This window comes from Serinus canaria, chromosome Z (assembly GCF_022539315.1).
Source record: "Serinus canaria isolate serCan28SL12 chromosome Z, serCan2020, whole genome shotgun sequence".
NCBI lineage: Eukaryota > Metazoa > Chordata > Aves > Passeriformes > Fringillidae > Serinus > Serinus canaria.
Genome location: NC_066343.1, coordinates 56,587,842 through 56,603,343, shown reverse-complemented (window position 1 = coordinate 56,603,343; position 15,502 = coordinate 56,587,842). Strand labels below are relative to the sequence as shown.

The 15,502-nt window shown below is 36.5% G+C and overlaps 2 protein-coding genes across 2 annotated transcripts in view; both read left to right on the top strand.

The window, feature by feature from the left end:
- The window catches only part of LOC127061026 (translation initiation factor IF-2-like), a 694,470-nt gene that overhangs the window by 645,002 nt on the left and 33,966 nt on the right, over positions 1-15,502 (top strand). The gene's annotated exons all lie outside the window — the stretch shown is intronic.
- Positions 1-15,502, top strand: part of NDUFAF2 (NADH:ubiquinone oxidoreductase complex assembly factor 2) — a 57,907-nt gene that overhangs the window by 38,192 nt on the left and 4,213 nt on the right. Inside the window, exon 3 of the mRNA XM_050986870.1 lies at positions 4,117-4,157. Coding sequence (XP_050842827.1) covers positions 4,117-4,157 — 41 coding nt within the window. The remainder of the gene's footprint in view (positions 1-4,116; positions 4,158-15,502) is intronic.

Sequence of the window (15,502 nt, the reverse complement as noted above, 5' to 3'; positions counted from 1 at the left end):
AATTAAAATGAATACATCCAGATAAAATTAGAAGCAACAATTTTAAAAGGTTTTTAAATGATTCATTTTGCCAAAGCTTTGGGGGGCCGGGAGGATGTTTTGGTTGCATTCAGTACATACATGTTACCTTCTCTGCCAGGTTTAAAACATCTTGGCTGATAATGGTGAAGTCATTTCATTTTGTTAGCTTGTGGAATGGATTGAAATGTAAAACTTTCTTGGCTATAACTGACAACTTTTAATTAAGTATATATATGTGTGCATATGTTATTCAAATAAAATGTAATTAAATACCTACCTACCTACCTACCTTGTTTCCATCAACAAATATTTGACTATGGTGTAAAGCTGCTGAGTATTTAAAAGTACATTCACCAAAGGTGTAATGCAGGTCATAAAGAAAGGTACAAGAGCTTTTTCTTTACTCAACTGTATACACAGATATATAGATATATTTTGCATCTGGGTATATGCAGATATATAAAAAGAGTGCAAAATATATAAACTTCAACAAATTGTTTACTTGAATTTTGTTAAATGTAGTGCTAACTCAGTAGAAAATTGGTTATATTTTTGTACACCTTCATTCTCCCTTTGCTACTATGAATGTCTCTTACACCTGAGTTATGAGGTGTTGGTGCTTATTTTGAACCATGTGTTGGGTGCTCAAAATTTTATTGATAACTTAAAAGTCAAAGATTTGAAAGACTTTTAAAAATTTTCCTCTCTTAAAGAAAACCACTTAAAGACTGGTGAGAATTAAGTATACTAGAGTCCTCCCATTCTTAGCCCCAAAGATTAAGGAGTGTTCGGGTGAATTATTAGTAAAAGGTATTTCTTTTGCAGTGTACAAAAAATATACTGAAATCAGATGATGTTTTCTTTGCTTTTAAACTCATATTTCTTCTTGAGCTTTATGAAAATATTTGAGAAGTGGATTTGCACAGAGGAGTATGATAATATTAAATCTAACTAACTTCATATTATGGATATACAAAGATTTTAATAAATTTTCATACTGTATTCCTCCCTCAGCTACCTGGCAGTGAAGAAATCTTTCATTTAATAATGACTTTCTTATGCAGTTCATGAGAGATATTAAAACTAATTTACTTGTAGTAATTCAGAAAAATAGTATTAATATTTGTGCCAACAAGTTTTATGTACCATTAAGCTGAAAAAGATTTGAACCCCTGACGTTTATTAGAAAACAGGAAGGTTAATAACTCCAATAAAACCAAGAATTCAAGTGTTGTTATAACTGGAAAGAAAAAGAGCACAGTGTTAAAACTGTGTGCATTATTTATGTACTTAAATAGATACAGTTCTATTATGGAATGTTTGATACAGAAACTCTTCCTAAATTAAGGTTTGCTTCTTTGCTTTTGAGTGTTGTTACTGAGTTCAGTTAATGAATGAAAATGTATTGTGGAGTGGTCCTTACTTCACAGCCTCTGTTCACAGGACATATGTGATTATGTTACCTTTCACTGTTTTGTTTGCAGCTTTTTAAATGAGGTAGATAATTAAATTATAAAAACATTTACTGGAAGTATTCCATTCATCTGAAAATCATTAGTCAAAGAACTGCTAAAAGTCACAAGTGCTCTTGAAAGAAAATCTATTGTAATGTTTACATTTCAACAGTACTTTCTAACTGCAGCTTAATTTTTATTTCAAATTTTTTCTTTAGGGATCAGTTATTATAATGATCTGAAATTAAAATGCAGCTGGTGGTTTAAGAAAATACTGGCAATTTCAAATAAAGTAAAGCAATTTTTACATGTTGAGAGCTGTGGGATTGAAAACAGTACCATCAGGTACTGTCCTTCCACAGGTCAGAAGCAAGGCATGGCAAGGTAGAAGATGATATTTAGTTGAAAGTAATGTGTTAAATTTTGATGGTTTAAGCTTTACTTTTTATGAGACATTTTGAACTAGTATTTTCCCATTTTTTCCTCCAACTGTATCTTTTTTTGATTAGTGTGTAGTATACACACTTTGCTGTATCTGAAATCTCTACTACTTTTTGCTTTTTTTTCTGAGTGATGTTGCCAGGTATTTCAGTAATTTGAAACTGTTGCTGAGTATGGACAAAGGTAACTTCCTTCAGGAGGAAATGCTTATGTGATAAGATTTTCTTTAATATCATGGTTGCTTTTGTTACAGAGTGCATGCAAGGCAGCCAGCTGAGAAGTGACAGTCTCAGTTAGTCTTTCATCTTACCAGTTTTTACAGTTTGAAATCCTAGTAAAATTTAAATGTTTGTGAGTGCTATAGGTACATGCAAAAAGTTCTATAGTTCTACAGATTTAATAGAAAGTCACTTAGCTGTATTTTGAAATACATTATTGGGCTGTTTTTCTTTCCACTGACATAAAACTTGCAGTAAGTGTGATGCTAACTCTTTGTAGCTCTGTCACTTCTCCACAATGACAATAGATTTGGATCTACTTTTTGTTAGGAATGCTGAGAAGAGATGACAGGGACTGCTTTTAACAAAAGTAGTCTGAGAAAGACATTTAAAAGTACATATCTTCAGGAAGTGAAATCTGATAGACAAGAACTGAAAGTATTACCTAGCTTCATATCTTTGCAGGTATTTTACCATTAAACTTTACCATTAACCAAAGCTGTTGGCATTGCCATCCTGGATAAATTCCAAGCTGTTCTACCATCTCATCTCCCTTTGTTCTTATGTTAATTGGAACCTATTCTCTGTAAAACCAGTTGTATACTGCTACTGGTGTTAGTGTTTCACCTCCTATGTAACTGCATTTTCAAAAATGAGATGATGTTATGGCTCAGTGCAGGTTTTAGTGTCTTAGGCTTAGTGTCTTAGGCTGTCTAAATCATTCCCTGGTTCCTCTCAAAATACAGCACAGATGGTATTAGAAAATTAAAATATGGAATATTTACTTCTTAAAGCATTTCTGTAACTTTATAGGTGGCAACAGGTGAGGCCAGGAATTTGAGTGGGTTATAGCAAAATGTTATTTTTGCTCTAATTTTCAAGCATAGTAACAAAAACAAACATATGAAATAACATTTTTCTGCATCTCAGCACTTGGAAGTGGCTTTCCTTATGTTTGTCATTCCGTTCGTTACTGGCTACTTGCATTCTGCTACTAATTAATTTGAAAAATATGGGCAGAAAAGAAAAATGTCTTTGAAGTATCCAACCAAAAACCTACCAATTGTGTAGCTTAAAAAGTGAAAATGCTGCAGTAGTGATATTTCTAAAAAGTGGTGTCAGGTTATTCCTCTAAATAATGTCTGTAATAGTTGGAGCTCTCTCTTTTAATTCAGTGGCTGTACAAAGTGAGACCTGTCAGCATCTGTGATGTGGTGTCTGGATTGTTGCCTCCTGACAGTCCCAGCTAACTGCAGTGTTAGTGGTGGGAGTGGGCAAATATCTGTGGATCTCATTCAGAAAACCTGAGCCACAGGACAGCTTTCTGCTGTCATTCCTCCATTCCTCTGCTGTCTTTTCAGCATGAATGAACTGTGATGGATCCTTCCCCAAGTCACAGTACCCACCCTTCCTGGCAGTGAGTAATTCCACAGAGCCACATGATGTGTTCAGTCCAGGCTCTGCAGTCCCTCAGTCAGGTCTGGGGCTATACCTTTTATACCTGTAAAGGAATTCCGCCTGGTAGTAGCATAAAAAAGTTTTCAGCTTTAAGAATGTCTGAAGCATGTACAGGAATCCTTTTTCACCAGAGTGGTCTAAGGCTGTTCTTACTTTCCATCAGTCAGCTTGTAATTTTCTTAGGGTGTACCTCAAGTCTGTATTGCAAGCTCAACAATAAGCTTGTGCCATAAACCCTGCTTTTTAAGCCCTGTTTTGACAGCCAAGATGGTATGTAAACTGTGCCCAAGGTCTCCACACAGAGATGACACCATCCCCCACCCCACCCTTCTCTGAAGACCGAGTTTTGAAACAGGAAATAACATCTTGTGCCTACATTTTGGGAAATGACAAGTTTGCCAGGTTGTGGTGAATTCTATTGTAATTTTTTCATAAATACTTGCTTTCTCTTACAAATTAATAATAATTTTGAGTTTTAATACTGATTGCGATCTTTGAAATAATCAATTTGATTTTTTTTTCAGCATGGATAAGAAAAAAGAGAGAAGATCCACCCACAATTGAGGTGAGATGAAATGTCTTTAAATTTTCAATTGATCTGAAACTACCATAATTAATTTATAGTGGACTCACTTGTGCAGTAATCTGCCACTTATGGGGGAGAATTTAGTATGTTCCTTGCCTAATTGATGAAAATGCACACTGACTAGATATCTAACACTTAGAAAAAAGTAAAATAAAGTTCATTATTCTTTAGTAATTCTCTGTATGAATTCTTTTAAGATGATATTCATAGGTTCTTTAAGATTATCATCACCATTGAAGAGTCTCTTCAATTAAAAAAAAATAATTTCTGCTATGGCTTTTTAATTAATATAAGTTTTTTTTATGGTAGTTGATATTAAAATGTGGGTTTCAAACCCAGCTGCCAGTGAATTCATCAAAACAGAAAAACCAATTGCACTAGAATTTTACAGTGCTAATGCTACAGGGGGTTGCAGCTGTCTTTTTCCATAAGAGAACGTAGAGAAATGTCCCCTAGTGTATTTCATGCTGTTGAGTTTGTAAGGAGTTAAGAAACAAGTTTGACTGCTGATCTGTGTATGCAGATGCATGCACACACACACACATGACTTGCCCAGAATTTCTATTATAAGTTGCTAAGCACCAGCTAGGAATGAAAGAGAAGACATAGTTTGCTGCAGAAGATTCAAAATTACACCCAAGGAGGCAGATACTTGCAGCAGGAGTAACTGTGTCAAGTTCAGATCCCTGAAGATATGTTGTCATATCCAGCCATTTCGTCACTGAGATCTTCTGGAACATCCTGGCCTGTGAAAAGTTGTCCTGACTGCCTGTGTATTGAGGTGACACAAGCTGGGGAAGCTTCTCATTGAAACAAGCTCCTACTCAACATACAGCTTTTCAACTAATTTTCTCTGCCCTTCTTTCACACTTGCCACTGAGGCTGTAGAGACAGTAAGGACTATAATATATCCATGAATGAAAAAAATCTAAGTTAAATTTATCCTTAAACCTATTCACGGAAGTAGTAAATGTGGGGTTTTTTTTGATTTTCAAATTTTTTTCCTTTCCTCCCCAATCTAGTTACTTACGTAGAGCCATGGAACTGATACTACAACAGCTGCTCCATCTAAGTTTGGACTGACCTAATTTAATTCCTTCTGGCTTATACCAACTGTGTGCAAACAAGTTTTATTGTTTAAATTAACACTTAATGTGATGGTTGAAGATGGGAAGTGTTGTGCGTCTTTTGTTCTTTCATTTCTGTGAGCCATGCTGCCTGATAGTTGCTCTGAGGTAAACCTTGTCCAAGACAGGCAGCCTTGGGTCTGGACTTGGTGCAATAAAACTCCTTCTGGTGCTAGAGATGCTGGTTCATTTTTGAAACAGGGAGCGAGAAGTCTCCACAGGTGAGAGAATTGTGGAACAATAGTGTTCTAAATATTTTACCTTCCAGAAAAAGCAATTTATGGAGAGTGAAAGATTGTTGTGACTAATGGTGCATTCAGAGTTACAGGACTTATATTTTTGGTTTCATGGGGTAATAGATCTGAGAAATAATTTAGCAGTTAGGTACTTCACCTGCGGGGCTGTGCATTGACCGTATCACAGAGCAGAAATTATAAACTAGGAATCTGAAAATAGTTAACTTTTCAAGTAATCTCTAAACAGTTTTTTACTGCTTGAGAAAAAGTATTTCAAATATATGTATGTTAAAAATTCTTCCTAATATTTTGAAAGGAGTGCTCCAGTCATATTTTTAATAAGTCATAGTAAAGCCTAATTTTTTTCTCTATTATGGAGAATAGTTTGGGGCGCTATATATAATCTACTTTTCTCCTAATTTGAAACTGAAATCCTTACATCTTATTATAATTATCATTATAGTAGTGAAGTATATATAGCATATTGTTTGTCCCTATTTTCCCAATTGTCCATATTGTCCGTATTTTTAGATCTGATTTGCTATAGTGTTTTAGCTACATAAACCCTGCTATTCCATATTATATTCCCCTTTAGACAGTAAAGATAGTATGATAAACTGCTGTTTGACAGCTATGAAACAAGGGAGTATTTATGGCATATTCCATGTTGAAACCCTGCATAACAAATCTTTGTTCTTTCGTGTATTTCTCATGAGACCAGACTATTTCTGAAACAGGATGTAAAGCCCACAGTTTTTACTTTAATGACATTTGGTGTCATCATCTTATTGTAACAACCCTAAAGTTCCTAAAGCATAAGTTTCTGGAGCTGTGTCTATGTTCCTACCTTTGCAGTCTGTAAAAATACTTTTTTGAATGGTTTTCCTCTCTTTCCAGTCCTTTGCCCTTCATTTTTTTTCTTTCTAATATCAAATGACATATATTAAACTTTATTACAATTTCTGTTCCACCTCTGTTAGCCTACCATCCTCGTTTTGAATCATATATATGGGAGTTTTTTTATTTGTCTGTCTTATCTTAGCTCGTGGCTGTTGATGATAGAGGTTGCTCAACTACTCAGGTTTCATTATGAATTTTTAATTGAAAGTATTGCAGAGTTACAGCTTCACAAAGCAGTTGGATCTTACTGATCACACTGATGACCACATGTTGGGAACCAGTGGTTTGGTAAATACTGTCGGCTAATAAAATGTCATTCATAATCATCAGGACATGTCAGTCATTTAAGTGAGAGCAAATGTGAGTTGTTCCTCCCTTAGGGTGGTCAGAATAATTGGGTCATGACATCATGCTAAGTCTGTTGATGATTTTCTTGAGACTTGATCATATTTTGTATTCAAGCCATTCTTTCTTCTACAAACACCTGATTTTTTTTTTTTTTTTGTTTGCTTGTTTCCATTATAAAGTTTTCGCTTTTGCTCAGAAGAAGTTGCTTTACCTCTCTCTTTAGTTTCTCTGCCCTGGTTTGGTTTTTTTTTTGGGGGGGGTGGGGGTTAGCTTATTTTGGTTTTGTTTGTCTGTTTTCTTTTTTGTTTGTTTTGTGGTTTTGGGTTTTTTTTGGTTTTTTGGGGTTTTTTTGGTGGGGCTTTTTGTTGCTGTTTTTGTTGTTTTTTTGTTTGGTTGGTTGCGATGTTTTTTTGTTGTTGTTGTTGTTGTTGTTGTTTTTGGGGGGTTTTTTGTTGTTGTTATTGTTTATGGAAGACTTCTCCAAGTCAGCTTGTGCAGTGTTAAACGTACCACATCCCTAATGGTTTCTTTCCTCCTTGTGTGCCCATCCCTTTTTTCCCATTTTTGAAGGAAGTCACTTGGCCTTCTGTGTCTGGGTAGACATAATTCATGAATGCTGCTCATCACCTTCATTATTTCTAACCTGGCCAGTTACATAAGGAATATTAATGCTGGAAGTCTCAGGTTTTAAAATAATTTTCTGGGTTACTGGGTTAGTGGTTGCCTTTTGATTTTTTTACAGCTTGAAATATGCCAAGTCTCAGCTTAATTATGATAAGTGTGATAACTTGACAAATTAGTGCAGATCATGTTGTTTCTTATCTTCTGCTTAAGCCTACTCTTTTCCTATGGTAATCAGGGTATCTGTCTTGATATAGAATTCTGGATCACACCTTTGTTCTGTCTGACCATGTGTACAGTACATATACTCCTTAATAACACTGAGAATCTGAACTTGAATACAAATCTTTTTGCAGAACTGTAGCATCCTGTAATCTGTCCCTTTATATGTGTATTGAGTATGATCATATATGGTTGGCTGAGGAAAATCATTACCTTGATTCCGGTCTAGCTCTAGATTATATTTTAACCAGTTTAACTAGGGATTAATAACTAAGTTGACTAATACATTTCTTTATTATGTATATAGGAAACTGAATGTATGTAACAAGTGTTTTGGCAAATACGAAATTATTTGCCACTGTGTAAGGACCTTACAGTTTTAAATTAATGAGAATGTTTTAAAGGCTACTAATATTAAAATAATTTTAATCAAGTGCTATTTTGTGGAAGCAGATTTAATAATTTATCACTTTACATGAGTGTTAGTTCACCTGCTCAGCTTTAATGTCAGAATTTGTTAAGAAAAGTTGCCTTGAGATATAGCAGTTTTATAGAAAGGATGCTCCATCCACAGAAATTATTTCTCTTAAGAGGCTATTCCCTTCCAGTCTTTGAGCCATAGTCCACCTTCTGTATAGCTCATCCAAAAATTTCCAAGGTAAAATAAAAGTCCTATCTTGCATATTCCTCTACACCCCAGTTCTCCTTCCGGCTACAGAAATTTAAACCTGGCATCTTTATATTTTGGATTTTTCACATCTTGTTTGGAAAGGAAAGAAAAAATGCTCATGAAGACAAAGAGGAAACCTCTTTTCAGACCTTTCTGTGCCTAACTTCTATTTGATTTTTTTTTTTCTTATTTCAGAGGGCATCAGATTTTAAGAGGCTTTTAAAGACTTCTGCCATCCATAACACAAGATACATTTAGAGATATATTTAGAAATCTAATCCTTATTTTCTCCCATAACAGATCTTCTAGTTACACACTACTACTTACAATGTCCTGAGGTTCAAGGGTATCTGACAAACTTGGCATTATTTAAGGCCATGTCTGTAGAATGAAGGCAGAAATAAAGTTACAGACTTTGTTAGGGCGTCAGAAAACTAATGAGGAAACTTGCAATTCTGGCAATGCTGAGAGAAACTGGTGTGAAGGGAAATGTGGTTTATCTTTGAACCCAGCAACATGGTATCCTGAAAGTGATAGATGTGAACTCATAGTAACACATACTTGTGTATGCAGATCTTTCTGCTAGATAGCACTTCCCTGCTGATATAGAAGCTGCTTCCTCTGTAGCGTACCCAGGGCTGCGCAGCCTCAAATCTCAGTTTGAACTGAAACCTCTCTGTTGCTCTGTATGTGTGTGTTACATTAGCATGTAATGGGAAGTGAAGTAGAATTGCATGTGCTTTTATTAGCATCAAGATCCTGAAAACAGTTTGAAATTGAAAACCACAGTAAATGGCTGCTTTCCTCATGCAGTATGTCCTGGTAGTGAAATTCAGTGAGTTCTGAATTTCATAGTTGGATAGAAGGCAAAATGCTAAAAAAAAAACTAATGTGATGATGCCTCTATTTTTTCAAACTATTTCTAGGGTAACTATTTCTAGGAGTTTTGGCAAACTTGTCAAGTGAGGAAAAAACATACTTCAGTTGAGTTGTAATAAGCATAAGTTTTCTTCCTCTCAACCCCCAAGTAATTACATTGAAATTAAATTCTGTTTAGTTCCCACAATGTTTATCCACTCTTCCCATTTGTTTGATCATAACTATTACTTATTTGAGAGATGGTGTGATCAAAAGCAGGTTCATTCATGTAGATTAGTTTACACAGAATTTACATTCCTTTAAGGAGAATGGAATGCAGTTTAGAAAAATTCTCTGTTTGACACTGTTGGGATTCCATTTTATAGTTTTGCCTCTGTCTGCTTTTAGATGCTTCAGTTGAGAAGTTGTAAAATGAGAACACTGATATGGAGATTGTACATTTTTACATTGAGATTAGGGCTTAGCTCATGAATAATTTACTTCTGAAGCCACAAAAGCTGTAGTATGATTAACAGGTTCAAGGAAAAAATATTTTAAAAGCACAGAGATAAACATGTCTCTGACCAAAATATTTCCCACCACTGTTGTCCAGAATCACATCCAGGATTTGGGCCATATTCAATAACTTAGGTTGCACTAAATAGTGTTTTGCATAGTAAATGATGCATGATTCCAGAGAGGATAATTATATGGTGCAAAAGGGCAATAAAATTTGACAATATAAAGAACTGAGCTATGAAGATCTTAAATAGAAGGGAGTAGTCATAGAAGTCATTTAAAAAAAATTAATTGAGCATTTACAGAAACCATCACCTTTTGATTTTTTCCTCTTGTTAATTTTTACTTCCTCTTCAAGTTTGAAATATAACTTCTTGCCCAACCTCCACAGACAAGTATTGGGGCACCAATTTGTCCCATTGCTTCTAGGTTGCCCATACTGCAGATTCCAAGGCAGCAGAGAAAAGAGCTACTGCTGCTCTTCTGCTCCTATCTATGTGGGAAGGAGTGCATGGAGCACTGCCTCTGTGCCCTGATTCTCTGACAGCACAGCTGAGCGGGGGTGCAGGGTAAAGGGAAGCGTACCAGGAAAAGGACTGGTACAAATTACATCATATGTGGACTAGGGAAAGCAAGGACCAAACTGTGACTGAGTCACAGCTACAGTTCCTTGTTTGCTCTGTGGAGATCACGGCTATGTGTTGCCCTTTATTCTGCCCTTTATAAGGCAGAGTGCAGTGGTGCCAGGCTTATTTGTAATTTTTGCTGCTTCTACAAACTCTCATCTGTAATCTTGAATATATTTGTAGTTCTGAACAAATACCTTAGCAGAATTGTAAAAATAATTGAGGCACAAACCCCTACTGTCTCCATGTGTTGGGGATATGCTTTACAGTCCAGTGTCTCTTCCTTTTGCCTCTTGCCTCTACACATTCTTGCCAAACACAAGTGTGTTACACTGTGTTGCCCTAGAAACTATGTCAGCTAATGCCAGAGATTCTGCAGTTCTTATCTAGTACTATAGTACTTCAGTAATCATAGGCACTGCTTGTCTGCAGATTTAATTTAAACAAAATTTGCTGTGAGTTATGATTAATATTTAACTGATTTAGCATGGTAGTAAATGTGGTATTAGCACTGCATGTAAAATTAAATATTGTAACTGATCAGAGATTTGCTCAAAAACTGAACCTGCATAAAACAAATCTTTAATTGATTTGATTAAAGTTGTTTGTTGATGGACCAAGGATATTTAGTGTTTATTCTTTACAAAATTAGCAGTCAGCTGAGTCAGTATTTGATTGAAATAACTATTTTGGCTAATCCAGATAAGCCTTTCTATTTCAAACTGCTTCTCTATGTTTGCCATGAAGTTTCATTTAGCACATTATTTCTCATTCCCAAGCTGGTACTGCTGGGCTCATGTTCAGTTGCTGAGTTATCAAGACCCGCCCTGGATCAGAACATTCAGAGCTTCCCAAAGATGAGGTTGTCTCTCTGCCTCCTACTCTTGAAATGATGTATGATGACGTAATAGCCAATTATCTCATCTTGCCTACTTAACTTGTCAAACTGGTAAACAGAGTTTAATTGTTTGGTGATATTCTAAAAAATGGTGATTCAGCTTAACTTCGAGGATTTTGCCTGAGTTTCAGTTAATTTAATAATGAAGAAAAATTCTGACGTGTTAAATTGTCTTACATCAATTTCTTTAATACTCTGCCAAAACTATTTTTTCATCCCATTTGTTATTTTTTAAATTTTTGTCAACCTACAGGTATAAATTTTTAACAGGCAGAGTTCTAAGTTGAAGTTAATTAATGATTAAACATAAAGCATTCAAACTAGACACAAAATGTGAGTATTCTATGAATTGCACAGTCTACAGTTCAGAAAATCTGTCCAGCTGTTTCTCAGTTATGGCATCAAATAGTAACTAGCAAACAAGATACAAATCAAGAGAAATAATGAGTATTTCAACTTACAGTAACTTGGGAAGTTGAAATAGTTTCTAAGACAACATAAAGAAACTGTTTATTTTTAATTTAATCAAAATACAAACCCATCTGAGAAAAAAAGTGACATTTTTCTCAAAATTAATAATAAATAAAACCCTTAGTTATGAAAGGGTTAGGTGTTTAAAAGACCATTTGGAACGTGCCAGTCTGTGAAAATATCTCTTACACCCTGCCCCTTAGACACTGTACATTGGTACTGCCTATCTGCATTTACCTGCATCCTTAGAGCTCTGTTCACAACTTTGTGCCCAGGAGTTGGAATATGTTTTGTGGGAGGCAGGTGCTCATGTGACCGTGGCTGGCTTAAGGGCTGAGGAACATGGAAAAGGTGGAACTGGTTCCTCAGGGTGTAAGATTCAGCAGGTGCTGCAGGATAGAAAGGGTTCAGTACCACCGTCTGCCTATGGAGAAGAATGGCAAGAAGTGTCCAGCAAAGACTGGTCACTACTGAGCCAGACTCCACTTGAAGGAATGAGTGTGTCTAGAGAGCCCTCTTTTGTATTCATGACATCTTCCTTCCAAGAGCAACTTATTTTATTCATTCTCTAAAGCTGCTCATTTATTTAGGAAGGGGAAAGGAGTGACAATATGGAAGTCTTTAAGACCAAAAGAATGTCGCATTGCAAATATTTACCCTACAAAATAGCTCTTCCAGTACAGTAGGCATTTAAAATCCTTTGTCTAGATTTTTCTCCTTGTATGGAGTGGAGGTGAATACAGTTTCCATGCCACAGAGGATACTTTGTGATACAACTCAGTTGCTGGAGTTGTGTGAGAGCTTCAAAAAATACATAGTTTGCAACAGAAGTGAAAATTTCATGCTGGTGGCAGGAAATACAGCCTGATGCCTTTTGCAGAAAACCCCTTGGAAGACAGCAACATGTCTTGAGCTGTGTTGCTCCTAGGAGCAAGCTATCATTCATTCTTTGATCATGCAGCTGTTACCAATACTAAAATGTCAGATTATGCAGAAGTCAGCAGTTTTGTGGATGAAAAACAGCTGCCTCAAACTCCACAAAAGGCTACTTTGGTATTTCCTTAATAATAATGTTCTTCAAAGAAATGTTAGACAGCACTTTCTTAACTCTGTCCAACTAAGGAGAAAAGACATGCAGCTCCAAATGTTAGAAGTGTTAAAAACTTCATACAACTTAAAGTAATCACCAAAGCTGGACAACCTGCAGTGATAAAATGTCTTGTTTTACTTTCCACCTAAAAATAAGCTGCAGAACATATAGTTGAACATAGCTCTTGGCATATCATGTGTATCCTGTTCTGTATGCTGGGAGCTGATATATTTCAAAGTGAACATCTGCACGTAGGGAGTTCAACTGCTTTGAAATGTGGCTGGATATCTTATGGCATTTTTTTGTTTTTTGTTTTGCAGCATAGCCCCAGCTCTTAAGAGTTTTCTTTTTTACTTCTTGTACTCTTGAGATGACATGTATTTCCTGAGAATTGCTGGTTCAGAGCTTATATAATTTATTTGTACAAAAAGAGAGTGTTGGAAGAACAAGCTAATCCTTTGAAAACTGCAGCTATCTGATAGATAATGTGTTCTCTGGGTTGGATAGAAAGATTTTGTACTTTGCTTAATGGTCAGGGCACATTATGTGTTTGTGTACTTATATTTTAGCAGAAAAGTTATTGGGGATTAGTTTATAGTAAAGATAGTCACCTTGTAAAGTACTGTGATTCATCTTGAAGAAGGAGAGAATATAAGTGTTCTGAACCTGACAATGTAACTTAAACAAACAAACAAAGAAAAAACCCACAAACAAACTAACTTTTAGCCCTTAGTTATTTTTTATAGCAAATCAGACAGAAAGGATTGTTTAGCATTGGAATCTCAAAGTGAGAATGTGAGAATTGGCAGTTTTTCTAACATGCCAATTGACCCAATATTTCCAATTCATATTTTGTTTAACTTGAGCGCAGGAACCCAGTGATTTCAGTGTGTATGTTAGTGGCATGAGTTTAATGTCAAAAATGGATGTGTACATTGGTAGTAGAAAAATTTTATCCTGGTAAATTGTATAGAAAATTCTGAATAAGTCACTTCAGTTTGGGGTTTTTTTTTTGTTTTTTTTTTAATTGCTAATTAAGAATCATTTCTCATGTTTTGGGTTTTTTTAAGATCCACTTTTTCATTTTACTCAGTCACAATTATACTTTGTCCACAGAAAGCTGATTAAAAGAGCCTTATTTGAGTCTGAAAAACGGAGAACAATTGTATATCGACATTTTTAATGGACTTGGAGCATTTGGTGTTTAGTTACAGCTGCTCTTACCTGATTTAGATTACTTTATGTTGAAGTAATCACTAGAAGAGATTTTAAATTAATAGCTGTTCATAGTAAGTAGGTTGTGTTGTATTTTAATAAATCACTTCCCATTGTTTTACCAGAGACAATGATGGAGCCTTCAGTTATCACAAAGGTGTTTGCTTTACTTGTTTCTTAGTAGTGGCTTATTACAAGCACCGTAGGAGTAATCCCCTGGAAATCAATAAGGTTGTGGTGGATTTACATAGGTATGTGGTAAACATAGAAATTGAGAGATGCCACAAAGAAGTTTTGCAATACTGACTGTTGAAAATTTCATCTTGTAATGCTTGGCAATATTTCTGTTTGAGCATGTGAGAATTTTCACCCCTCTTCAGTTTGCAAAGTCCTTTGTGTATTATACTTGTGTATTTCCATTCAATTTCCATTTGTATGCAAAGGGTTCTGCCTCTGCTCTGTGTATCTGTGAATGTAGGTACAGAGGCAACTAAAAACTAAGAAAAGGGGTTGCGTTCCATGGTACCTCTAAGATAAGGTGTATTGGGTTTGTATAGCCAGGAAGCTGCCAGAAGTTTCCTCCATATCTGGCAGAGACAGTCCCAGCCAGTACCAGGATGGACATGTCTCTGGTCAAGGCTGGCCCCATCAGAAATGGTGGTAATGCCTCCCTGATGATATATTTAAGGAGACTTTAAAAAGTTTTGTAGAGTTTTTGTGCAGGGTGAGACTATGTGAGAGGAACAGCCCTGCAGATATCCAGGTCAGGGGAGAAGGAGGGACAGGAGGTGCTCCAGGCATCAGAGATGAGGTTCCCCTGCAGCCCATGGAGGTCCCAGGGGAAGCAGAGATCCACCTGCAGCCCCTGGAGGAGACCTAGGCCAGAAAAGGCAGATGCCTGAGACAAAGCTGTGATCCTGTGGGAGGCCTGGGCTGGAGCAGGGTCCTGACAGGGATCTCCAGACCCATGGAGAGAGGAGCCCATGCTGGAGCAGGTTTCCTGGTAGGACTTGTGACCCTGTGGGATATCCACACTGGAACAGGCTATGCCTGAAGTCCTGCACCCCATAGAAGGGACTTACATTGCAGCAGTTTAGGGAAGACTGTTGCTCATGAGATGGATCCATGTTTCAGAAGTTCATGGAGAACTGAGCAATGGCAGGAATGTATGATCAACTGACCATAACTCCCATTCCCTGTCTTCCTGCACTTGTTATGGGGAGGAGACAAAGCTGGGAAGGAGGGAGGGGTAGGGGGGAGGTGATTTTAAGATATAATTTTACTTCTCATCATCTTGCAATAGGATTGAGTCTGTTTTGCTTGTGGTGGCATTTGGTGTGGGATCTCTCATAGTCCTTAACTTGTGAACTCTTCATTATCTTTTTTCTCCCCTGTTCAGCTGTGGAGGGGAGTGACAAGCTCTGGTGGACATCTGGCATTCAGCCATGGTCAACCCCCTTGAAATCGTTTGAGCCTGGCGCAATGCCAGTGCCCCCACGAGATCACCTCCTTCCCTGGCACCC